The 27696-nt window shown below is 39.5% G+C and overlaps 1 protein-coding gene and 1 long non-coding RNA gene across 4 annotated transcripts in view; both read right to left on the bottom strand.

Moving 5' to 3' along the window:
• LOC138106220 (uncharacterized) overlaps positions 1 to 1047 on the bottom strand; it is a 38265-nt gene extending 37218 nt beyond the window's left edge. Inside the window, exon 1 of one of the 2 annotated variants that reach the window (XR_011148935.1) lies at positions 944 to 1047. This is a non-coding gene — a long non-coding RNA (uncharacterized lncRNA). The other variant, XR_011148936.1, reaches the window with a different exon arrangement.
• Positions 1048 to 2201: 1154 nt separating this feature from the next.
• Positions 2202 to 27696, bottom strand: part of VIPR2 (vasoactive intestinal peptide receptor 2) — a 51491-nt gene continuing 25996 nt past the window's right edge. Inside the window, exons 5-14 of one of the 2 annotated variants that reach the window (XR_011148937.1) lie at positions 23560 to 23657; positions 21678 to 21819; positions 18754 to 18904; positions 17781 to 17841; positions 15981 to 16050; positions 12867 to 12958; positions 9570 to 9699; positions 9442 to 9483; positions 3952 to 7823; positions 2202 to 3518 (exon numbers count right to left, since the gene is read on the bottom strand). Coding sequence is in view for 1 of the 2 variants with exons in the window: in XM_069006430.1 (XP_068862531.1) it covers positions 7650 to 7823; positions 9442 to 9483; positions 9570 to 9699; positions 12867 to 12958; positions 15981 to 16050; positions 17781 to 17841; positions 18754 to 18904; positions 21678 to 21819; positions 23560 to 23657 (960 nt within the window). In the remaining variant the exon portion in view is untranslated. Of the gene's footprint in view, positions 7824 to 9441; positions 9484 to 9569; positions 9700 to 12866; positions 12959 to 15980; positions 16051 to 17780; positions 17842 to 18753; positions 18905 to 21677; positions 21820 to 23559; positions 23658 to 27696 lie in introns of both variants that reach the window. The other variant, XM_069006430.1, reaches the window with a different exon arrangement.

Raw genomic sequence — 27696 nt, forward strand, 5'->3', positions numbered from 1 at the left:
TTCATGTTTTTGTTTTTGAGTAATAAGGTCAAGTTAAGTGTTTTTTGAAACAGGCCATATGATTTTGGTACTTATCTGAATAACAGAACCTATAATCTGCAGGAATGATTAAATCGTCCAATTCATCACCTGGCTAAGGCACAATCATCCTCTATAGCACAATTTTGTGTATTACTCAGATTACATTTTAATTTTCAAATTGCTTCTCGTGAATGCAGTTCTGTAAAACAAAATGTCCCCTTGTAGTCAGGATCCATTATTAATTATACTGTTATAAACTTGCTTACTGATTCCCTCATTATTTCCCTCACTATTTTTTCATATCCTACAGGGACAGGCAGGCAAAGCCCAAGGCACTAATTAAGAGCAGGTGAAGAGTATAAGCAGGAAACCAGGGATAAGCAATGGCCAAGGGCTATTACTAAATAAAGCCTTTCTGAACAGAGAATTTCACAGTTTAAGAGGATTGTGTTGAGAAGCAGTCTCAATTACAAAGGCACCAACTGAGAAATCCAGAAGGATTTCAACATAAAGCACCGCTCTTCATTTCGATTTCTGTTGTCTTCCAAATCCAATATCCATATTTAATGGAATATCCTAGAGTACTTCATAGGATATTACATGAAAAATATTTATTTGTCCTGTGTGAAAAGTCTATATTTTGATGTAACATATGCTTACTTATTAAATTGTTTGATACAGTAAGTCAACCTAAATTGCATGTCAGCTAGCTCATAATATATCCCAATCTATATTAAGGTGTTCTTTAAAAGTAACCTCATTCTACAATCCATACCAAACTTAAACACACACACACAGAATTTGCAATACCTTTTCTCTTACTATCTGCTGTAGTTCTTTGGTTCAGCTCTCTTACAGAAATGAAGGGAAGACAGATGGTCCTTCTGACTCTTCCACCCTCCCATCTACTGATCTCCTTTACCTTTTCAAATGTCCCAGCTAGAAGCTCCTTGGTGCAATCAGAGGAAAGGGAGCTTTGTGCTGTATTGGCAGCTGCCTCTGGACCAGGGGACATGAGCACAGAGAGACTCCTGCAGCTGACACTGCCCAGTGTGACCATGCAGGAGCTGCCAGAGAAGTGTTTGCTTCTTTTAGCTGCTTCTGGAGTGCAGGCTCCCTTACTCTTCCCCTCCACAGTACACTGCTTGTATTCTGGGGATAACCATTTCTCTAATTATCCAGAACTTTTGTAAGGGACCCACTTCTCCATTTGACTTGCCATGGAAACCTGCAGGTGCTGTTACCAGAACTGATGGGAACTGATCCAGTGTCCATGTTCATCTTTACCCTGGCTGTCCTGCTTAGCAGCTCCAGAGCAGCTCACCTGCAGACCTCAAAGTAATCTGGTTGTGGGGCTGCCCCTTTAGCTCTGAGGGAGAGAGGACATGCATGTGGGCGAGGACACTGAAGTTCTTTGCAGACATGCTGTGAGTTGCCAAAGGGTCCAGACTGATGCAGCCCCTACAAGCACTCACATAAGGGGGGAGAGGATGAGAGCTCAGGTGTCCCAAAGGCTCAGAAGAGCCCTCTGGGTGGTGTGGCTTCTGTGATTCATAGAGACACACACAGAAGGAGATGGACTCTCTGGTCCATGAGAGACACTAAAACAGGGCTCCACCCTCTGTCCCTGCTCAGTGTTGCTGCCAGGGCAAGTACTGCCCCATGAGGTGCCACCTCCTCCCCCACATGTACTCCCCTCTCTCTCTGGCCCCACCAGCAACACACCACTGCCACTCTTCCCTGTGCCCATTCCCATTACAGGTATAGGAATAGATACATAAATTTTGGGGGAAAAACCATGATATATGGTGTTGTCTCTACAGCTCTCCTTTGTTCTCACTGCATTATACTGTACTTCTGACAGATAACTGCGCAGTCGAGTTTTGAGCAAGCTGTGATAAATCAAAAATAGCTGCTGGCCATGGAGATGGTGCCATACACAACATATGGGATCACCTGGATCTGCTCTAGGTGGGTGCCATTCTCATGCCCCTGTAAGCACACCTAGGTTGCAGAAAGCTCAGTGAAGCTAGGGGCTGTTTTTCTTTTACATGTGTGTCTAACAGCTGCTGAATTAAAAAGTAAAGTATTAACTTAGCCACATCCTTCAGCATGACCCACTGAATCAGTAAGAAAAATCCATGATTTTACACAATTTTTAAAAATCGTAAGTAACAGAATTTTGTGCAAAACTTTTAAAATTTTTATTCTCTGATTCCTCTTCAGTCCATTATGGTGTTATTGACTACTATTATCTGTATAGCATAAAGATGTAAACACTTATTTGTTCACAGCTTTATATATAACATCTCAGAGAAGGCTGTTAGGTATGTGACATTAAAAACTGAAACCAGAAAAAAACAAAAGAGCAAAACCAGAAGAAAACCATAGAGAATTACAGTATGAAACCTATTTACACACATTAATCTATACAACATCATAATCTGTACATTTTGTAAAAAATAATCACATTCATTTACATCATCTTTAATTTTTACCATACTTGACAGATATAAAGTTATAACAAAGATGACAAAAGAGAATTTTGAAGTAATACTCATACTAATGTGCCAGGACAAAAAAAGCTGCAGGTCATAAACTTATGACAGTGCTTTGGGAAACAGAGGGATTTGGGACATTTCTGTCACTTTTTTAGCTGACAATGGACATGTTCCTGGCTTAGATTTAAATACAACCTGCTATCATTGGGCAGAACCAGATTCAACACAGAGTGGTTAAACCATATCACAGAATGCTCCTTTTAAATGTTACCCTCTTGTAACATACATGTTAGAACTCCTTTGTTTTTTTAAAGAAATTTTTTTTTTAATAGACAGAATAGCACTGCATCCTAACTTCTGTATTTGATCATGTCAGGGTAGTACTGACAGCCCAGAGCTTATATAGGCACTCATGGTAACACGAAGGTACTTCTGTTGGTAAAGGTATTTCCTGTATCACTATGCACAGACAGTAATTGTTCAAGCAGTGACCCTTATACACATAGCAGCTTTCTCTGCAGGTTACTTGCCAGGTCTTTCTTTTTATCAGACATATTTAGTACTTGATTTTTCATTAGGGATGTCTGAAAAAAATCTGTATAGACTGAATTTGGACTTTATTCCAAATTGCTTTGCTGGACTGGGCAAATTCACAGATAACAGAAGATGATTTTTAGAAAAATAGGAGACAAATGATGCAGATGATTCATCTTAGTCTTTGCACGTGGAGTGTGTCAATGCCTTATTTCATCAATCTGCCCCAGACAGTCTCTGGTTTGCTGAGGGTCTATGCCTGTTGCTTTTCCCTTCATTGTGTTAAAGACAAAAGGAAGCCTGGGGTGAATCAGGACGTGGAGCAGATGCTACAGAGTGGGGTAGGCTGGCTCCAACTTCACTGTAAGAAGTTCTTTGAAATGCTCTTTGCCGCCAATTATCTATTGCTGCTACAGTACAGTTCCATGACAAGCTTTAAGTGGGTATTCCTCAGCTGGCTACCTGCAGCATTAAGAGAATTTCAGGTACTCTAAAGCACTGTCTTTTAGCATATGGTTCCTCTACAAAAGTCAAAAAGCCAAACACCTAAGCCAAAACAACAAACATTGGTTGGAAGCTGAGGCCAGGCAAATCAAAATGGGACATAAAACTATGGGCTTTATCATGGAAGGAACGGACAGCTGACCAAACGAATTGTGGGATACTCCAGTACCTGACCTTTTGAACTACACTGCACATTTCTTGGAGGATGAGTTAGGCCAACCCTAGTTAACTGGCTTAAAAAGAAGTATCTATGTAACGTTGCCCAGGTAACTTCATGATCTGGAGGGATACATCTTACTTAATTCAGAATATGGAGTGAGAAATTTAAGTACTAGCCAGCTACCCCAGGCTCATTTTATAGTAAGTACAGAGAAAACTAGGTCCAGCTTACCTACCTCAGATGCCCCGTTGAACATGGAAGGAATCATCTTCAACTAGTGCCTATTTCTCTATGATGACTATGGAAGGCACTTCAAAAGAGTCTTTAGCTCAGACACAAGCATGCAGCTTTTAGACACCAAAACCAGGTCAGATGAATTTCACCTGAGTTTATCAAGCACCCAGCTGAAATTGACTCTGCAGAGGAAAATTTAAGTCAGTGTCCATATATATTTTTAAGTTGTGGTTAGTAAGTGGAGAGCAAGCTGTCACTGTGTTCCTCAGGCATCAGCAGCAGGTAATGCTGACAGAAATCACTCAGAATTAATGGTGCCTCCAGGGGAGGTAAAGCACAACAATTAACCACAGTACTGGGAGTGAACTGAACCATTCTTGCTCAGTAAATACAAGTTCTGCTACTGTCTTTTCAGTGGGAATAGACAAAAACACCCAGTTTCCTGCTCTGAAAACTTTACAACTCAGTTTGGACCCTGATGGAACCAAAGGGAAAAATGAAGTAAAGGAATAAAGAAGGGGAGGTGTAGGGAAAGGTTACACTTGCCTTGAAGCCTCTACTTCCTCCCCTGACGTTGGTAGGACTGAGTGAGAACTAGGATTAGGGATGACAGAAGGCTATGATGTTTCATTGCATTGTTCTTTTGACTCTTTAGAGTCACCACAACACAGAGAAAAAACATCTAATCCCATACTCCTTGGTAAAATGCAATGGAAGACAATACCATGAGAAGCTGTCTCGTTCTGGGTGTTGTAAAGATGCAAAACACTGATCAAGTCCTACATTTGTCAAACTGTTCTGCACCTTTTACAGAAATTTTTATATAATGTGTATCTGTGCATGAAAAGGCAGCTGTAAGTCAAACTGGTGATGATAGGGTTGATGCTGTAACTTTGCATAAAGTTATTTGGAAATCAGAAATTTTATGGGAGTAAAAGCAAGTGAGCACAGTGCCCTCTACACAAAGCGTTATGAGGTTAAACTGTCTCACAAAACAATATTCAAATTATCTGTATTTAGATTATTAATAGAGACATGAGGTTCTCCAAAGTACCGTACTTTTCATTGGTTTGAAAGAAAAATACATACAGCACCTCTGTCCCCTGTGTGCCATTCCTTGCATGTCCACACAGTCCTTTACAAACTTAGTGATACCTCTGTGTTCCCCCACTGGGAAAACTTCATTGTCTCATGTGGCATTTCACCTTACATGAAAAGTAGAATCAAGCCCAAACGCATCTGCACCCTGTTAGAGGAAACAATGCTAGTTTGTTGCAATATAAAATGTATTTCCTTATTAAGGCTTTTCTTTTTTATAACCCAGAAATAATTAAAAATGCAGATTGTCTCCATGCTCACTTAATTAGGACAAAGTTTTCTCTAGGATACAATGTGTTATAAACATGTATAATTGGTGATGCATCCTGCAGAACAGACTGATGGAAATGACGGCTTGAAACCTCTGTTTCTGTGCTATGATTCTGTCTGTGTGTCAACTCGCTCACATAACCTCATTTGAGCAAAAAGATGAGCACACTTGAAAGCTTGTCACATGTGCCTTTGTACCCTAGAAATTTAGGGAAAAAAGAACATCCTGCACATCACATCTCAGGGAGCTGAGCAGTCCCAATGACGCTTCAGACAAAGAAGCCTAAAGTGCACTGATGTGTTTAATTTAGGTATAAAAGCAACTCCCAAAGCTCCAATGGGTCTTCATAAATTTGCAGTTAAGAGTTTGTGATAAGTTTTTCCAGAAATCCAGGAAAAATACTAAAGTTTAGCAGTGTTTCCTCAGTCTAGAGTCTTTGGGAATATATTTAAATACATGTGTAGGGGGACATCTTTAAGACCCCATGGGAACGTCATTGAGCAGCCTACTTCCAGAATCCAGAATCTCATAGGTACTTTGCCAAGCAGAAAACACTCTGAATGACCTGGAATTGATCAATAGCTTCTCTAAATTCGAGTTTTGTGAGTAACAATTCACTGAGTGATTGTTGTTTAACTCAAATGATGCCTACTGGTGTCATGTAATACCACATTCTGCAGTAGTCATGTGAACTACATGGGGGCCTCTCTATCTTTGGTCTGATAAAACTTTCTATCACTCCAGGGCAATCCCATTAAAAAAAATTGTGTTTGACTGATAAACTGCTGGATTAAATCAGACCAAGAGTTGTAGGGACACTTTGACACCTGCTGACAATATTCCCAGTACTGGTAATATTTTCACGGATGTACAAATATGCCTGCCAAGAGACGCCCTTGCTGCTGTTCTTAACTTTATCTGACAAGAGTAGGGACCTTGGATTCTGCTGGCTCCATACAATCTGTTATCTGAAATAAGAGGGCAATGGCTTGTATGGAGGTACTCATGCAAATACACTGTATTCCCACTTGCAATGTAGGGTGGATATGGTTAAACGTGACATGGGAAGAAAACATAATTTGGTTTATTTCTTTTAAAGAGTGGAAATGTTTTGTGTATTTTTATAAGACTCTGTCAGTTCTCTGCCTTTTTTTTTTTTTTTTAAGTAGGCTTGGCATTGTTGAAGATTCCTTCTTTATGCCTTTTATGGTAATTTTTAGGGATTCTGTCTAATTTTGTTTTTCTGGAGTCATGGTCAGGACTAAATTTTGAGTCATTTCAGATAGATATAGAACCGAATAAACCTAAAAGAATTTACATTTTTTGTTAAATGTGAGCTGTAACTTCACTGCAATAGTCCTTGTGTTTTGCAGTCAAATATGTATTCCTAGAGACATATTTCAGTGATAATAACTGTAAAAAAACAGTGTTTTTACTGTGTAATGAGCTATCCAAGGCCGTTTATCCTATGCCAGGCTGCTTTAGCAATAAAACATACCTCCTTCAGAAAATTGCTTCATGCACATGCTTCATGTGTTGAAAGATCAACACAATTTCTGACTTAAAACAGAAAAACAACTGATGATTGCATTAGCACTATTGGGAAATGGTGCAGTTTTATTCAAAACTGATATAGTAGTCTTTTCTGTATGGACTGCAAAGGTAGCCCTACATTCTGCACTCAAACATTAAACTAGGCACTTTTGAAAGTAACAACAGGATTGGAATTGAACTCTGTAGAAAGTAATCTCTGAAATTTATACCATTAGCCTAGAATTACTACCTTTTTCCCCCTGTGTAAATCATGTTCATGATTTCCTGGATTAGCACGCTAAACTCCCACTGTGGTTAATTATGGTCTTAGATTTTTTTTTTCTAATTTTATTTTCCATAATTAGAAAAGAATTTCCTAATCCTTAAGGCAATGTTTCCTTAAGTATAAATCAAGTGTAAGAAATTTTCTTGCTTCCCATCTTAACCCTTACATGTGGCAAAGCAGTCTGCATTGAGCAGGACACCCTGCATTGATTTTGCAGCTGTGTTGGAAGGCAAAGGGACTTTTATGAACAATGAATTTTTGAATTGTTACGGCTAGTAAACCGCAAGAGAATATCAGAATTAATTTGAAAACCATTTAAACAAAACAGAAAGTATCCATGGGGCAGGCTTCTCTGTTATTAACAGGTTGGCTGCACAAACCAATTCCCCAAATACCAACATGTATAAAAGCAAAGCACGAAACTGTACATTTTATAAAATATCACATCAAGCTGCATAATGAATGATATATCCCACAGTTTTTCATGTTTTGGGGGACCTAGCTCATTTATATCATGGTGGTCTCTGTCTGCATAAATGAGTGAGCTCTTGAATTCCGGTGGAGTTGGGAAACACTTTCTGATCCATTTCGAGAAATGGACGAGCTGTGGAGTCTGTAATCTCTGCCTGCTGTCTGCTTCCAGCACAAACTTCGCCACTTTCTTTTCAGCTCCCCCTGCACCTGTGTTAAAAAGAAAATGCACAATACGAGCTGAAAATCTTCTTTTATGTGAGGAACTTTTCCACGTCTGTTGGCTGTCACATGGGGATCTCTAGGAACAGAATCATAGGATGGTTTGGATTGGTACAAACTGTTAAAGATTATGTAGTTCTACCCCCTTCCATGGGCAGGGACACGTTCCACCAGACCAGGTTGCTCAGAGCACCATCCAGCCTGGCCTTGAACACTTCCAGGGATGGGGCACCCACAGCTTCTCTGGGCAACCTGTTACAGTGTCTCCAAAGAAAAGATTTTTTCCTTCCTAAATCTACCACATATCAGTTTAAAAGTGTCATCCCTTGTCCTGCCACTACAGGCCCTGCTAAGAAGTTTTTCGCCATCTTCTTGATAATCCCCCCTTTATGTACTGTAAGGTGCTATAAAGCTTCCCAGATCCTTCTCCTCTCCAAGCTGAACAATCCCTACTCCCTCAGCTTGTCTTCATGGGAGAGGTGTTCCAGCCTTCTGAGAATTTTTGTGGCCTCCTCTGGACTTGCTCTAACAGGTCCATATCTGTCTCTTACTGGTGACAATTCACCTCTCTTGACCTGCTGGCCATGCTTCTTTTGAGGCTGAATACAGTTGGCTTTTTGGATGGCAAGTGCACATTGACAGCTCACGGTCCATTCTTCATCCCCAAGTTCTTCTCTGCTGGACAGCTCTCAACCCCGTCATCCCTCAGTTAGCACTGCATAGACCCAGAGGCAGGACCTTGAACTTGGCCCCATTGAACCTCTTTGAGGTTCTTCTCCCCCTCTCCACAAGCCTGTCATGATCCCTCTAGATGGCATCCCTTCCCTCTAGAGTATCCAATCAGTTTTTACCGAGTTCACATAACTGAGGCAAAGACTGCCTACGCTGTCTGTGAAGAGGTGCCCCAAGGCCACTTTAAAAATCAGTTTTGTATCACTTGTGCTGCAACAATAGCTTTTGGTATCGAGCTATTTATCACATGTACTCAAGGCACAGAATCAAACGATTAGCCCAAAATCAAGCATCTCATGGAATATCAAAGACCAGAATAGCACTCAGGAGAGCTGAATGTTAATTCTCTGTGCAGGCAGGTGTCTTCTTCAGACAGATTCCTTCTGTCAGACACTGCATGGTGGCTGAAATCAAAAGGAATTCCTTGCATCTTTCTCAGTTGAGACTATGAAAACTATGACATGCTGAGCACTTCTGAAAATCTGTTGCTGTTCTGAGGTTTAGATACTGACAGAATATCACCCCTAAATACTTACTAAATGGTGTTTCCAGTTCCGGATAAATTTCCAGGCTTGTTCCTCCTCACTTGTGCAACCCACATTGCTTCTAACAGAGCTAGATTCGATCATGTTAAATAACAGAAGACACTAACATCTCAGTTTGCAAGGAATTAGATTTTAAACAGCTCTTGAAACTCTTCACCCAACTACACTGATTTCTCCTGTTGCATAAAAACTTGTCACAAATATATTCCATTAATGGGAACGCAAACACCTTCTAAAACAGTTTCATGTATCAGAGCAGAATTATAGGGACACTTATACATTTACTAAAACCAATATTTAACATTCTCAGTAGGAAAGGTGAGACTTACTTCACTGTTCAAAAAGCAATACAGGACTGCAACAATCAACCCCTGGAAAGAGACAATATTCCTTAGTTAGTAGGCACCACTCATCTAGGTCAATAAAACTTTTTTTAAATAAAAACCTTAAAATTTACCTGAAAAGATCCCAAACACAACTCAAAGATTATTTTATAATTGTTGGAACTGCGGTCAGGAAATAGAGCAAACACTGTGTAGTGAACTCCAAACAATGGAATAAGCAACAATGTGGATTTTGCAAGTCTCCTGGGTAAAGAAAAGAGAAAAAGCTGAAATTTAATGATGAGCTCGTTTTACTGAGATAAGAACTTGATGCAATGCCATTTACATAAACCTCGTATGATTTAGGATTCATAAACAGTAACAATAATTTATTACCAATTGTTTTCCTTTCAGGCTTGCAATGAGATTGCCCACATAGTAACTCTGGCATGTGCAATTCCATGTTGTACTTGACCTTGCACTCTGCCAAAAGCTGGAGGAAGGTGGCAGGGCCTCTGTAAAAGCCCCTTTTCCGCTGCCCTCTGTACAGCAGTGGGGTGTAGGACCTGTCCTCCACTGTGTCTGACACACAGCCCCTTCCCAGCCTGGTTACATGGCATGGTTCTTGGGCATGGGGTTTTCCTGCATTATTCCACAGGACCACATCTGACAAAATGTCATGAGCTGCTCCTATCTCTCAAAATATTTTTTACCTGGCATTAAAACTTCAGAGTGTCCAAAGTGCAAAGGAATGATGCCTTCCTGCAAAGTCATACTGACAGGTCCTCAAGCATGGAAGGTAAAATCTCTCTTTTGAGGTTAATTGCTGTTAATTTCCTTTCCTTAACTGTATGGTTAGTCTGTGCTTTGCACACATGCAATATGCAAACAGTACCTAGGAAATGTAATCCAGAATAATCTCAACGGTGAGATTTTCATGAGCCCCAAATACTGAAACTTCATAGCTTTACTGATGGTATTAAGCATACACCATTAAATATTTTTCAGTGTTGTCAATTACATAACGAATTTTAGCAGAAAACACTACTGAAGTTAAGGAAAGAGATCTTTAAATTTCTAAGCAGAACTGCTCTGACAAACAGCTCATGAAACTACTGAAATGATAAATTGCTACTTTTACCTTATCTGTCATTTATTTCACTCTAATAACATCAGTTTTATATATTATACAGGGCCAGTCATGCACAATTTTGGATGTCTGGTATCATATAAAATTTGAGAAGTTATAATGTTGAGTTCCATAATTCATCACTGTCTTGATGAATATAACTTGATTCAACAATGAAAGGATGCTGTTGTGAATTCACCTATTTTAACAGAAAAGTTTAGGTATTTCAAGTAGTTTTATTTTTTCTCTGTCTGTCTTCATGGCCTTGCCTTGTTCATAATGTCCCAGGGGCTGCATCTGTTTATGTGGAAATAATAATTTCTGACAGTACATTTCTCAATAATAGTAAACCCCCCACATCTAAAGATGATACCAGAAGCAGGACAAATAGGTTTTCCTTAGCAGAAGACATTAATTTACTGCTGGAGGAGATGACATTGGCAGCAAATTTCCTGGTTTCCCAAGTGAAATGGAAAACTGATTTTATTTGAACTTAGCCTTATCCATTGCAAAAGTAAAATGAACAACAAAAAGGATGGAACCAGGTACAAGCAGGTTCAGAGGAAGGGAAGAAAAATGGCGACTTGCATGAGTAGTATTCATTTTAGATTCGTATTTCACTTTCACTCCATGATTCGTTTAATAATTTTTGTCTAGTTGATGCTACTTTCGCTATACTGGACTTATATTTTAGTGAAAGAAAGGGACAAACAAAATAGCCTTATTCTTCTCTGCATTTTAGAAAATACATTTGCAATTCTAAAAATGAGCCTCCCAGATCTTTAATTTGCTCTGTAGATGCAGTTTCTTGAGGAGGTTAATCTACTTTCCCACGGGTATCAGCTAAAGACCAGAAATACAAACTTAATCAGGCAATCAAATGCTAAAAGCAAAGAATTTGCAGGGCTGAATAATGCAGGACAAGGTTGCTATTAATGTGAATATTTCATATTATGAAGTGCTACAGTAAATTGTGGAAAATGGTGGGACTGAAGGGAAGAGAATGCCCCATTTTCAAAAGATAAATAAATACCACATGGAAGGAAAGAAAAGTTTATGTCACAAGAAGTAAACTTGAAGGAATTTCCTGCCTATAGGTTGGCCATTTTGCCAAATAATAATGTGGCAACCACACAATTTCACCTAGAGTCATTAAGTTTTCCCACATGTTTAGATAATTGAATCAGCAAACACAAAACAAGACCCTTGTAGCTCTGCAAAACAAAGGTGCCTGTCAGTCCTGTTGTGTTGACTTTTCTGTGTCACATCAGAATTCTTCACTTTTTGCATCAAACACATCACATTGTCTACAAAACACATAAGGTCCTGCTTCTCTTGGCTTTAAGGATATTCTTTACTTCTGCATACCATGTTTTATCAGCTTTTAGAACAGGAATTCAGTATTTTTTAAATGAAGGAAAAGTGTTATCCAGGAGCACATTTTCAAAGGCCACTCGCACGGCTTTGGATTTTCAGTGTTCATGTTGGCTTTTGCCACTGAAGTACCATATTGACACCCCGAACTGGCAGTGTCTGCGTCTGAGCTTTAAAATAAGACCTGCTGAAACAGACTCTTGATTGCAGATTATGACATATCCAGCAGCTCTTAAAATAGACAACAATAACAGACAGGGCAATAAAGAACAAAATCAATTTTAGCAATGTATTTGAATTGTGCCCAAACATCCCTTGATTTTAAAGATGTGGAAACAAAGAGATGTTTTATGATTTGATGTTCAAACCAAAACATAAAAGAAGTCTGAACAGAAATGAAGTTGATCTAAGCCAGAAACAATCATTTTCCTCTAGAAAAGTAAAGATGGCATTTTAAATCAATATAAAACACTATACTTAATATAAAAGTGTTTGGTAACAATGTAAGTTCTTTTCAGCTCTTAAAATATATTTAAGTATTTTAGAAATTAAAAAAAAAGGTTTTAAGGAGGTTGAAGGAAAATGTTTTGATTTTGAAACTTTTCTTATGTCAAAATGAAATATTTATGTATCAAAAGAAAGATAATACTCTTGGTGTATTTTGTATCAGCATATTGATTCATGGATTAAACTCAAATTCAAGAATAGCTTATTGGTCTTTATGAAATTAAATATTTTTTACTGAATTTAGTGTTTGAAAAAAATATATTTATCTCCATTTCAGCACAGTTATATTTACTAAACCATATCTAAAAGTAGTTCTAAATTAAATGCAATTGTATTAACACAGCAGATGTTGGTTTTCAGCAGATGAAATCCTAAAGAGATTATTTTGGTTCTGTCTATAATATCTAAAAGTATGACTTACTTGTACTGTGACTGGTCATTTCCTCCAACATCTGGAGATCTTAACTTCTGAAGTAAGATTCTTATAATGCTAATGAAAAGTATAAAATTCACCTGCAAAGAAAACAAATAGAATGGTGATCTTTGAATTCTCCACTCAATATGCAGCACAAAGAAATGCTTACCAAGTCAGAAAAGAGTCAGGTCAGCAGTGGGAGTCGTGCACCTCCCTCCAGAAGCCCTCAACTCTGCAGCACCAGACCTATTGTGCTCTGCAGCACCAGGTTTGCCATGTTCAGCAATAACTGTATGCCCACCAGTGCTTCTCTGGCTGGCAAAAGTCTTGGAAAGCCCCAGTTTTCAGAAATATCCTCCTTCCACTACTTCAGCTGAGGACAGACTTCCCAGCAGGATGGGACACTGGATGTGATTTGCTGCAATCAAACTGTCCTAAATTGTCACATGGATTCACAACTGGAAGCCCAGACACAGTTTTGACCCTCCCTTGTCCCTCACCTCAGCTTTCAGTATTTTCTGTCTGAATTGTGGTTAGAGAAGATTGTTGCACAGCTGATCTGTCTACTCCAATCAAGCACAAAAAGGGCCTCTCACAAGCATCTGACTGCATTGGATATTAATGCTGACATTAGGAATGAAGGAATCACAGAATAGCTGGGGTTGGAAGATACTTCTGGAGATCAGCTAGTCCAGCTGAATCCCTGCGGTCTAATTCTCATTACAGCCCTCTAGGACGGAACAGTGGCATTATTTTATTTTGTATTTTATTTCATGTTTTACTTTATAGAAAGGCACTTGCATAAAAAATTATTATGATCAGAAGCTAACCAGTCCAGAAAACTGAAGTATAAAACTCAGTATATCGTAATTATTTCTTCAACCTTGACTTTTGGCTTCTCCTGGTCACCATTCCTTCTGGTGTTGGATTCTTTGGTGTGGTCTAAAAACTGCACATTACACATAACACGTCCATACTGAAGTAAGGGAACAGTTGGAATCTATACCTTCAGAGCAACAATGTGTGCTAAAAACTGTAACTCCAGCTACATAAACAGCTGCATCAAATGCACACATCTTAGAATAAATTAATCTAGAGAAAAATTTGTATCACTGTGTGAATGAGAATTTTGGTGTTTTAAACTAACTCCATCCCAAAGCACAAAATCTGGAGGTGGGGTACCTAACTAGGCAGTGTCTGTCTCACTGCTATAAATCTCTGTTGTCATGTATTGGTGGAAGTCTTCTTCTTTTGCCTAAAAATTTGGTTCTAAGATTTTCAAGTTCAATTAATTTCTGTGTCTTCTCTAACACAGGCTGTAGAATTTGGGATACTAATAAATAAACCATGATCATAGCAATTACATGTCCCTCTGTATTTAACATTTTGTTTGAAATGACAGGTGAAGGGAGTGAAAGGAACTGACAGTGGTGAAATAAAAATGTAGGAAAATTTTATCTAATATCTTTTTAAAAAGGAATAAAAAAGAAATGTTAGAAAACATAGGCTTTTGCTGAACTTAACATACATTTTTTCAGGCAGATGATTACTTAGAGGCTTACCTATAAAGGTAACAGACAGAAGCCTGTTATTGCAGATTTATTTGCAGACTTAATGCAGCAGAGTGCACACACCACACACACAAGGGATATTAACTTGCCACATGCACTGGAGCCAGTATTGGTGGATAAGGAAAGAATAGGGGTAACAGCACATTCATTTGGAACAGTCACATCCTACTGAGTAACTCTGAAGTGTGTACAGCATGAAGTGTGAAAGTCTGCCAAGTGACTTCTCTCAAGCCAAAATTTGCAGGAGAAAATGCCAGGGAGGGTTCTGACACACTGAATTAATTGAAGTCATTCCCACTGGGCAAAATGGTATCAGAACCCGTTCTCACAATACTGTTGGATATATCAGACTTTTGCTGCCTGACCAGTAGTCCATTTGCTTAAATCACAACTCATTTCCCAGTCTTCACTAAGAACAAGCTGCAGTTCAGGTCCGGCAATGTGCCCTGGGATAACTTCCACTTCCAGGTCTAGGACTGCTTTGGAGGAGCACTGCCTTCTGGCACACGAAGTCTCAGCTGGTTACCAGATAGCTGCTCAAACTGAGCATTCAGAGAACAGGCTTTCCTTTAAACACCAGGTGGTTTGTTTTATCTTCCAGCATATTTTCTTCATTCCAGATCGTCCCCCATTCTCCAGCTCCTTTGAGGTGTGAGTATTCCCATCACGCTGTAGTTCTGTTTCATGCTCATTTCTTCATAACATAAAACATCTTTGAGGCCTTACCTTATGTCATTTCAGAGATATGGCCTACTCTTCTTTCTCTTCAAATTGCAGAATTCACTCTGATGGTGATGACAGGAATTCCTCCCAAAATGATTTTCAGCAGGCACAGATTGAATGGCAAGCCCAAGCATAATGCAAACTCCTGAAATCTTGTGTAATCTAATAATGCCCTAGATTTTCTGCCTACAATTTTAAAAATGAAGCAAGTGTATCTAAAATACATTAATTTGCTCTCTGACTGTTTTCAGAAATGGACATATAACTGTAGTATATTATGCCCAAAGTTAATTACACAATCGTTACAGTGAACAGGAATATTATTACACTACTCCAGTAATTCTAATGAGTTCCAAACGGGAAAAGCCCTGTGAAACATTCTCAAATGGTATTATTTTGCAAACACTTCATGTTCCATAAATATTTCAGTAGGCTACCAATTAAAGAAAGACATACACAGCCATACTTTTTTATGACTAATATCAGATTCTCAGTTGCAGGACTACTATTTACACACAAAATCAAATCTGCAATTCATTGAAAAGTATAATTAGATTTTTGCTTCCTCCAGGCTCATAAACAGGAGAGATGTTAAAGAAAGAACAACACACAAATAAAAGCAACTGCTCACTTAATACGAGGCAGATAAATTTTGAAGGCAACAAATTTCATGGCCTTGGCATCTGTTTAACATTTCTCCTGCAGCACAATTTCTTTTCATTAAAACAGAATTCTTTCGTATCTGTAACTAGCAGTAAAGAATAATGGCTACATGCACTGCACAATGCTGAAAGTATCTATAATTCATGCTTCAAAATTTACTTACTATAATAGAAATTAAAATTGGTATTCGTATAACCCACCAGGGACCACCATGCTCATTTGTATCCCAGCAACTATAAAAAAAGAGGGAAAATCATGTTGACATTAATATCATCTGGCAAGCAAGACCTATGAGGAGAAGTATTTCTTATAAACATGTCAAAGCACACTGAAATAATGCCTGTTCTAGCCTAGAATTTGGCATTCAGTCATTTCCTGCAATTAATTTTATTTCCTTTGTTTTAATATGCATACTCAATTTCCCCACCAGGAGCACTGCATCCAGGTGTGAAGTCGTGAGCATAAAAAGATGTAGACCTATTAGAACAGGTCCGGAGGGGGCCATGAAGGTGATCAGAGGGCTGAAGTATCTCTCCGAGAAAGTCAGGTTTGTTTAGCCTGGAGAAGACAAGGATCCAGGGAGAATCCACTGTGACCTTTCAGCACTCAAATGGAGCTTATAAAAAACAGAGAAAGTGACATTTTTCCAGGACATGTAGTGATAGGACAAGGGAGAATGGTTTAAAAATGAAAGAGGAGAGAATAAGACATCAGGAAGAAATTCTTTCCTCATAAAGTTGCAGAATCATTTAGGTTGGAAAAGACCTCTGAGATCATTGAGTCCAACCTTTGACCAAGCACCACCATGTAAACCAGACCATGGCACTGAGGGCCACATCCAGTCATTTCCTGAACACCTCCAGGAAAGGTGACTTCACCACTTCTGTGGACAGCCCATTCCAATGCTTTACAACCCCTTCCATGAAGAAATTCTTCCTGATGTCCTAACTGAACCTCCCATGGCACAGCTTGAGGCCATTTCCTCTTGTCCTGTCACTGGTTGCCTGGGAGAAGAGACCAACCCCCACGTGGCTAACAGCCTCCTTTCAGAGAGTTGTGGGGAGTGATAAGGTCCCCCCGAGCCTCCTTTTCTTCAGACTAAACATCCCCAGTTCCCTCAGCTGCTCCTTACCAGACCTGTGCTCCAGACCCCTCACCAGCTCCACTGCCCTTCTCTGGATACATTCCAGCCCCTCAATGTCTTTCCTGTGGTGAGTGGCCCAGAACTGGACACAGGTCTCGAGGTGTGGCCTCACCAGTGCATTACTGCGAGGGTAAGGAGGCCCTGGCACAGGCTGCCCAGAGAAGCTGTGGATGCCCCATCCCTTGAAGCGTTTTAAGGCCAGACCAGATGGGGCTCTGAGTAACCTGGTCTACAGTGTGGCATCACTGCCCATGGCAAGGAGGGTTGGAACTAACCAATCTTCAAGGTCACTCCCAACCCAATTCATCCCATGATTTTATGAAATCAGCTAAAACATCAAGCACACTGGGCTGTACCATTAGACATCATTGAGGATGTTGACCTTTTTGGGAATAAAGCTTCGTTTCACTTAGTGTAAGGGCACTTTTCCAGAGTGCACTTATCACTGACCCTCTGGGTAGCCGAAAGATCTAAAGCAACTGACAGGTGCAATTGAAATTACATAATTTCTTGTGGGATATTCAGGTTATAGATGCCTGGAACTTGTTTGTGAAAATGTGAGACTGAACCTGAAGCTCTGTCTGAAAAACTGAATATTTAATTTTCACCCTGGGCTCAGCACTTTTGATCCAAATACTCTAAGTCCTCTGAAAGGTTAGTCAGATAAAATATTAATTACACTTCAGAGTTCCTCTGTAATCATAATGACAAAGGAAAAAGGAGTTTGCCTTTGGTTTAGAGGTCTTGCAAAGAAAGCCTTGAAATTATGTAAGGCATGATTTTTCAGTTTAGTTACAGCTTTCTCTCTCACACACTCACCCAGTGTCCTCTAAAATGATCCGTGTCACTGTCCACGTAATAATAAATATCGTAGGAATTCCTGAAAAATGCCAAAGAGGTTTAGAGAATGATCACAAAAATGCAAGTCCACAAAAAAAATGTTCATCCTGCTAGTAGTAACCAGTTATTGCCCAAATACACAGCACACAGTAAACAGCTCAGTGAATGGAGGGAGAGGCCCATCTGATGAGCTACATGATGTCAGAAATGTATTAGAAACAAAGACTGCAGGGAAGTGGGTTTATTTCTTATAAAAATGCAGCCATAATTACTAATACGCAAAAAAAAAAACCTTTCTTAGGCTTCTTGCAAGGTGTCAGAGTGTCTTACAGGAAAATAGATACAAGTTATGCATTCCCAATGCACCTCCAAGGACTGCAGTATAAAATTGAAGTATAAATCATTTCATAAGGAACCTTGTCCACACACTGGTTTATTCCCATTTCCCAGCAACGCCCAAATGTTTAATGACCACCTATTACTGGAAGTATTAAAGTGTTCTATATAAATATCAACACACTTTCTGTAAATGAAGGGAATACATGCATTTAAAACCAGATGGACAGTATTATTGGGCTTTTCAAAAACAAAAATTGCATAGTACAGCTCATGGCTGTGCAGCTGAACTTTAATTTTCCTCGTAAATTAGGACACCTGAATCATGTGTTTTGCAGTGGCAGTCTTTGCACAAGAGGAATCCCTGGGTGTGGTGCAGATGGCACAGGAGGAAGTTGTGCCAGCCATCAAGCCAGCAGTGGTGCTCCAACAGTTTTGTGCCTGCTCTTTCCTGTGCTACAGCAGCTGTAACCTGTGCTGGAGCTGAACTGAGGAACTTGTGAGTCTGAAAAGTCACCAACAGAGGCAGCTCAACTACCTTGGTATGAAATACTGAACCTGACTAATACTCACATACAGAAAAAAGAACATTACTGGAAGATGTGTGAGTTCTTACCCCATCCTATCAGCAGGTAGATTGTGAAGTGTCTGTTGGGGGAGAATATTAGCACAAGGAGGATGTGGAGGTAAAGTCCTTCTACTAAGAGCCAGTAAAAGTTTGCCATGACACCATACTGAAAAAACACCAGAATTGCCTTGCAGCCCACCTGAAATATGAGAAGAGGGATCAAATTTGTTGCAGGAAAGATGCTGTATTATTTTTACTACTACAGCCTATAAATCTTAGCAGTCTTTGTCATATCGGTAAACCAGGTCCAGTAGAATTTTCTATCTTCAGTCAAGCAAATTGTAACATTGTAAATGTTACTGTATATATTAAAAGAAAATGAATTATTAAAAATTATTTAGATGGCTCTCATTGCAAATTCAGCCAGAAATTTTGAAAACGTCATAGGATAAACATTGAAGAACACGGTGGTTATCAATAAACGCACACTTTTGCAACAGTTTGTTAATGAATGGCTATAAAATTAAATGATCATCTACTAGGAGTCTAATAAATGTATTAAAACCTCATCTGACTTCCTAACACAGTAAAAGTTAACAAAGAAACTGCTTTATGAATTTTCAAGGCTAAATGTGAAACTGAGTGAAAAATATAACTTTATATGATGACTAAGTAGACTTAGAAGAAAAAGTTGACTGGACTTTTAAAAATTATATTTTCCTTTTAGAAAATGTTTTAGTGCTTCTTAGTTAACAAAACACATAGACATGTATCAAAAAATGATAGTTATAGTCTGTGTGCTGCTCTTCAGAATTAATTTTCAGATGTCTGTGCTGCTGATGTTCCACAGTGCTGGCTGCTGCTACTTTGGTACCTCCCAGCAGGAATCTGAGATGTGAGAATTGAATATGAAAATGTTCATATGGACTGAGAATGTGCCGAGAAATGTGATGATATTGTGAATGTAACAGACGAAACAAACTGGACCAAATAAAATCTCTAGTTTCTGCCAGCTTTACTCACTTCTCCAGTTTAAATACCCTTCATACCTCAATTTTTCTGTTAAAATTCCAAATACACCAGATACCTAAGCAGGTGACTTACTCACTTTCAGCAATTGATTCCTGTCTCTAAACACAGATGTCTATTAAGAAGTGAGACGCAGTCACCAGCTGCTAAGCCAGAAGGGCAGACCTCCTTACGGATACTTCTTTGTATTCATCAGCCCCCTCTGATGTCTCAGACACCTCAGTGCACCCCAAGTAACGTACATGTCTGTATTCATGCCTAGGTACATGCATATACAGAAAACTAAGGAAGAGTCCAAAGGCCTGAATTAATTTCACCTGATTTTAGCTGCCTACAACCAAGGTTAGAAAGCTAGCTAGCTTTGGTAAGACTGATCTTACCTCTGGACCTTGTATCCACTGAAGGGATACCCATTGCAGATCAGCAGTGGGCCAGAAGACGTAAAATGGATAAAAATTAGCATTTCAAAATGTGTGAAAAGGTGAAATTGTCAAGCAAGTTGAAATTTGCTTTTATGTTTAGGATTCCATACAATCAGACTAGCAGTGAAAATTTTGTAATCCCTTATAAATTCCAATACTCGCTTGTATTACATTCTCAATTTATATACCTTGCATCAAGGTATTTTCCCTTCCTCCTGCAAGTAATTCTGTTTCAGCTGTGTTTGCAGATGCTGAACAGTGAAGGTATCTATCAGTAAAATTAGCCCAAATTAGTGCTCCATGTAATCCAGACCCAGGACCTACTTACAGTGCCTTATGTGTGTTTTAGTGTTTTAGACCTCTGTGAGTGCAGCAGAACTGTGGAACATCACACACATGTGACAAAAGGGGCAAACCCCGTGTGCTCGAAAGGCAGCACCAAGCCAGGGTAAGACAGAACAACCTTGCCAGGCTGGTGCCCAATCATCCCACATACAATGCAACAGAAATTACTCAGCAGTTCACAAAATTGGGCATATTTAGATAGGAAATTATAAGGCTTTGTAGCCAAGATAACTGGAGAATAAATGAAATTGCAGAAATCAAGTAGCATTTTGAGAGTCCACTGAATAGTCTTTCAAGGACCTAGGAACTTCTGATTACCCCTGGCAGTCTGTCTACTATCTATTTTGCCTAATTGGGGTCTACCAACTCAGTTCCTGTTTTTTCCTGTTAGAAATATCCCAGATTATGAGTTCCTATGTACAGCTTGGTAGTCACTGCTAAGAACTTCATGGTTTGGGACAATATGGCTTCATCAAGAGAAAAGTATCTTCTTCCATTTTTTTTCTCACAAGCTTAAACTGTACTTAATTAAAATTAGAAGGGATTTTTTACTGAATCAACAGGGACAGAGAATTAGGAATATCATATATAGGTCAGTCTTTTAACAGCAACACTTGAAATTTTTTTTAAACCCTGTGCATGAAAACACAGTAAACATATTAGCTTGCCAAGAATGCAAGAGATGATAACACCTCTGTCACAGCCCAGAAGTACAGAGGAGTTAATGAAGAAAACTCCTGCAAATATTTAATTTCCTGAGTTATTTCCCTCCCTCCGCTGATACCTGTCCAATTCCTGGACCCCTGATAAAGCTGCTGGAACACTTCCAGAGCATCTGCCTTTAATCACTCCCAGCTGATGGCACTCCTGTTTGTCTTCAACTCTCCCAGCTGATTAATGCAGTGGCCATACTTACTCTGAGCTATATCTGGTTATGATTTGTCTCAGCTGATGACAAGTTGTCCTTCATGGACATGCAAACAATGTTAATGTCTCCTACTTGTGCTGCAACCTTCTTTCTCTGGCTACTTCTAACACACCATTCTCCTAGTCATTATACTCTCTACAGAACTGTCTACACTGAAATCTTGGTACTCTTAAATATTTAAAAGGATCAGGGAGGAAAATTCAGTGACAAAATAGGGGTAACACTAGGTAGAAAATGAGGTTTATTACCCATGAGGTTTGATCCTCTGGACAGTGAGCTGTGTTGGAGCTGGAATAGAGAATATCATCCTTGACTAAAACAGAGATGGCTCTTAGAATGAAAGAGAGGAACAGGTTCAGATGGATGTAGTTCCGAGTACAATGAAGTTTTCTATGATGAGATTTAAAAACAGGCATTTTAGGTTACGATGCAGAAAATGTTGAACAGACTTCTATTACTCTTTGGACATTTCTTAGCAATATGAACCTTGAGTAAGAGCATACCCTTTCCTTTTCTGTCATTTTGTCAGTGCTGCCTTGCTGTTTCCTTTTATCTCTCACTTCTGTTCAGTATCATAGACTAAAAGATCCCAGTGGTATCTCTCTCACATTTTAACATAAACTGACAATAAACATAGATTATTATATCCTTCTGTGTGCGCTCATTCCAGTGTTTTTCTTGCAAACACAACTTTGATTATCCTGGATATACTTCAGATGTGCTCTCACTTATTATTTTCTGGTTTCATTCTTTCATTTAACTCCTGTATTTTGCACATAGTGACTTTTGATCCTATGATGTAGGTGTATGCAGGAGCAATTAAAAATGCATTCAAAACATTTGATCACCTATCCTTTCCATCCAATGAATGCGAAACTTCTCTTCTTTAGTCTGGCGGCCATGTGAAAGTCTTACAAACAAATGGCACTTTAAATATTCCAAGTAAGTCAATGAGTACTCAGGGGAAGCAAGCTATAAATTGAGGGCTTTCCCCTTAAAATACAATCCCTTCAAGATTTTCCTATTTTAAATTTTTTTTTATATCAAATCCCCAGAAACCAAACTGCTAAGAGGTTTTTGTGGTCACAACCAGCACCTTGAGCTGCACCTGGAAATGGGCTAGAAGATGAGGCATTTTGACAAGTATGAGCAGCAAAAGAATGAAGATGCAATAGGTGTAATGGCAGTGTGCAGTGGCAACTTCCAAGTATTCTTCCAGTTGAGATTTTCAACAAACACTGTATAATCCATTCTGAAACTACTAAAACAAGGATATTTACAATGAGTGTAGGAAAATTAAGAACAGATCTGCCTTGGTAGACCTGAATTTGGCAAAGGACATAGTACCAGGCTGAATTTTAAACAGTTGTCAAAAATGCAGTGATTGCTGCTGCCACGCACATCCTTTGCTGAGATACCACTATTATGTTGGACTGCATCACATGTTCCTGTGCAATTCAAAGATATATGCAAGCTGTAAATAGGAGGAAACTATTTTTCTTGAATAACTCATGCAGATGATTAGTTATTCATCTCATTCAGTAGCTGAAATAATGAATGTTAGATGTATACAAGTGGAAGTGTTCAAGAGGTGTTTGGATGTAGCACTCGAGGATAAGGTTTAGGGGTGATTATGGCAGTGCTGGGTTGATGGCTGGACTAGATGATCTTGAAGGTCTCTCTCAACCTTGGTGATTGGGTGATTCTGTGATTTACAGCCCCACTTGGACAAAGTAATGATTGCCTTTGCCTTTGATTACAGTACTCCTGGAAACCACCCAGAATCTTCCACAAAATATGGCTGCCCACTTGTCCAGTGGTGAGACCAGCATCCCACTAATTCTCAAGAGCAATTCAAGGTGTCGATTTTAATAACCAAATAGAAAATGCTTTATATAATCATTCCTAAATCACTATTCTTTCTTATATGGGCTGTAGTGCCTATAAATTTGTAAAATACTTTGAAAATTGTTAATATGATCAGTGCTAGCAAAAATCAAGTCAGCATTACATTACTGTCAGCTGTTTAACTGCAAAAGTGTAAACTCAGTGCATTTTTTAAGCATCTGAGCAATCAGACAACAGTTAAAGCTGTCTTATCATTAATATTTATTCAGGAAAAACACATACCTGAAAAGGCAAAGAATTATACTTCCTGTTGTAAGAGCAATCAGAGATACGCTGTATCCAAGAGTATAAATTGCTTTCACCCTCACATAGAAGTTGACCTGCACAGAAAAATACATATGCAGAAACTACTTAGTGATATGGAAAATTGTCTGTGAAATGATGTAATTGTCCACTGAATAGCTCTGAAAGCTAAAGCATGATTTTCACTCTTTGCACTGCAGTACATGATGAAAATGTTCTATCTCTATTCCAACACATTTTGCAAGGCAACATCTCAAGACAATTGACTTCAGTAGAAAATTCAGCCTCAGGAACTCAAAACTTAGACACACAATCTGGTACCATTCCAGTTGATTATACCATGTCAGTGAGGTCAAATAAAGTATCAGATTCCTCAATTTCCATTAACACAATCAAACTGGTAAGAGCAAGTCAGTTTGAAAGAACAGATTATCTCTAAAGGAAATAATTTGTTGCAGAGGCTAAGTCCACTTTACAGCCCCAAGTTGCCTTAAAAGTGATCTCTCCTTACAACACTGTGCTAGAAAGTTCTCCCTTTGTCTAGATTCTGCTAGTCACTGGCTCTCTCCCCCCTCTCATCCCTCTTCCCATTGGCCCCTGTTATGTCACTCAACCTTGCCTCTGCCCCCGAGCCCTCAGATTATTGGTTTTGGATGCTCTGCCCGCCTTTGGGAGCTCTTGGGATAAAACTGGTGCTGGCTGTCAATTCTGGGTTCTTCTTGCCTCTGTTCCCTTCAGGTGTGTTGCCATTAAACACCTCGGAATTGCATGCAGAGAACCCCTCTCCCCTCTCTGTCTCCGGTTTGTGCACAGACTGTGGGTGTGAGGGGCTGTTCGCGACTGCCTGCAAAGGTGAGATCGTGTGCGCGCGTGGGGGCTGGCAGAGCGCTGCCTAAGCAGTCCCCCTAAGAGGGACCCTGTGGAATAAACGCGGCATCAATCCACCGAAGCCCTCCTTCCATAATAATTCCTTCAGTCCTTCTGCTCTAGAGTACTTTGTAGTGCAGCTGTACAAGAATTTAATTTTGAAGACAAGTTTAAGTCTCATTAATTTCCTACTCTAAATGTTCAAATACTTTATTATATGGTGACCCAAACAACCCTTCCTTTAGTGAAGTTACATGCTAAAACTTGGAAAATAAATTTTTCAACAGAGGGAAAGCAGGCTGAAATGCACACTCTGCTGATGAACTGCAGTTATTTGTAAATTTACTAGCTACATACTACATTAAGTCCTGTTCTGAGTAACAACATCAAGAAAAATAGGGCTAAATATTTTCAGAATTAAACTGCTTCTCCATTTATGCCTACAACAGTCATTGGACTGACATTAATTTCCACTCAAGCTAGATAAAATATTTAAACATTGAAGTTTTTTTTATTACATTAAGAAAGTAAAGGTTTTAAAAGCAAGGTGGAACATGCTACATGTAACAGAATTTCAGTATTTAGTGCACATGGTTATCATTTACCTTCCCAAATGATGTTTGTAAAAAGTAGCAAGGAAGCAACACTCTTAACTAACATAGCCAAAGGAATCTTAAATCACTTAGTGTATTTATTTTTACAGCATTCAAAAGGCCAAGTAAGGAGCTTTTTTCAGTAATCCAAATTCATGATGAAATTAGCTGAACATTCACTTTGCAAATATTATCTAGATATGGAAAAGACTAAATTAAATGTGAAATGAAATGAAGACTCTTGCAACTGCACTGTTGTAGATATGGTTAAAGTGGAAAAATACAGGAAACAACTGCCATGGATCTTAAGTGCATTCATAGCAATTCTTATGCTTGTTATATATTCAGCCATTAGATTATAGAATATGAGAGTGTTTTGTACTTTGGCATTAAGAAAGTAGCTGTTCAAACTGCATGGGGATGACTGAGACATGCCCAACAAGAAAGCTAGACTGGCTTAATTTTTCATCATTCCACACCACTTTGAAAATTCTGTCCAGATTTGATTTCAGGAAAACTCCACTGACTGAGACTTTTAAAACTGGACCTATCTGATTTCAGAAATCCTAAATGAAGGAAAAAAAGGTGGAAACCCTGCATGAACTTACTAACAAAGCATCAGCTGTCCAGCCACACTGCTGTAACAGTGCCTTGAATTTAGCCTCTGGCCAAGTACTCTGAGCTTGACAGAAACTGTCAGGCTGCTGCACATGAAGTGACTCCGTCACTTTGCCCTACTAGGGAGAACAGAAGAGCTTGTCTTCTGCCAGGAAAAAACCACACTATTTAATGTAATATTTCTGGCATTCTGTACACACACATGACCCCTACAAAAAATAGTCAGACTAAAATCAAAAGAGGAACCCCATGTACTTGTAGCCCAGCAAACAGCTGTTGGTATCAGCAGGACTGAGTCTCTCTGCTGGCCATTGCTTTGCCAAACAGATGAATGTGGAATAGCTGCATGTGGGTATGTCAGGACTGAAGTTAATCAGCCAGGAGTGCTTGGATATTACCTTAACACTGACCATGGTCGTTTTGTTCAAGCTAAGCATGAGAAAATAAAAAATAATTACACAATTGAAATTGTTTTATCATATGATATAGATTTTTCAATTATCCTGTATTCTGCACTGGAAATGGTAGAAAACAACACCTTTCCTTTTTTCTCAGACATTTTATTCGTTTAGTTTCGTAACAATCAGAAATCTTAGAAGCTATAGAATTTTCTACTGATCAAAAATTAACCCTGCTTCTCAAACTGCTGCAAAGGTAAGTAAACACTAACCCATTTTTAATCCATTGCATCAAAAATTACAATTATTCAAATTCATGTGTTTTGATTTTAAAAAAATGTTGGGGTTTTAGGACCTCTCCTGGATTTTTTTTCTGTTAAAGGAATTTTCCCCATACGTGTTGCTAGGGGGACAAATTGCTGGGTACTTAAGAAAAACAAAAGCAGTGGCTATGAGGGGTGGGGTGCATCTGGCTACTCTTTTGTTTCACCTGGGTGTGTGGGCAGTGGGCAGTCCGTCTCCAGCATTTGGACAGAGAGGGAGGCTGCTTTCTTGGGCTGCCTTTTCCTTCTGCCAGAGAAACCCCAGGATCCCCAGCCCGCCTTCCCTGCCCCGCTGGGAGCCGGGCCGTGGCTGCCCTGCCCCACCACTGCTTCGAGCCTTCGCTGCGTTGTAGCCGTGCTCGCCCTGCCTGCCCAGGCCTCTGGGGGCTTCCCGGTTTGGATACACCTCGTCTGCCACCAGGGATTTGTGCTCGTCCCTGCCATTCCAGCCTGCTGTTCCCAAGGGTCCGGCCGGACACCGGGATCGGCTGCCCAGGGGTTTGTGAAGCCTTTGTCCCATCCCTTCCCGGGATCCCAGGGCACCGGTGCCGCTGCTCCCCGAGCTCGCTCCAGAGCGCCCCCTGCAGGCGCGGGGGAACCATCGCACCTGCCCTGCTCACCGGGAGCCGCCAGCGCCCCTGCCGGCTGCGAGCGGAACTGCACCCGAGGGGAAAGGGCCCGACAGCCGAGAAGGCCGGGACTGGGTTTGGGATTGTTTGCTGTTACTGCCAGAGTTATTGTTGTTTGTTTGACTGGTTATACACATACAGATATATAATAGTAAAGAACTGTTATTCCTATTTCCCACATCTTTGCCTAAAAGCCCCTTGATTTCAAAATTATAATAACTCGGAGGGAAGGGGGGTCGCATCTGCCATTCCAAGGGAAGCTCCTGCCTTCCTTAGCAGACACCTGTCTTTCAAACTAAGACAAAAAAAAATTTAGATTATTAGAATGTTATAGACGAATAGCATGAAGCACTTTATTAGACTCAGCACAAAAGATGATGCAATCATACTGGTCCTTAAATTTCTTGTATGAACCTATAACAGATGTGTCTTAATTTCCCAGTAAGACCTCTATAACTCCTAGTGACTCAACAAAAAAAAATTTAGTAAATGGTGTTCTCAAATTGTTCGTCAATTAAATATACACACAAACTCCAAAAAGACAAAGAATTAAATTCCACATTGTGCTGTGGCAACTGAAAACCAGGAAGTTCATTAGACTAATACTGACTTAGTCACAGCTATGATATATTTGTCACTCATCTGTATTTTAGCTAGTACCCTTTAGAAACAAACTCTTTGTATCATA

The sequence above is a fragment of the Aphelocoma coerulescens genome, chromosome 2 (assembly GCF_041296385.1).
Source record: "Aphelocoma coerulescens isolate FSJ_1873_10779 chromosome 2, UR_Acoe_1.0, whole genome shotgun sequence".
NCBI classification, from domain to species: domain Eukaryota; kingdom Metazoa; phylum Chordata; class Aves; order Passeriformes; family Corvidae; genus Aphelocoma; species Aphelocoma coerulescens.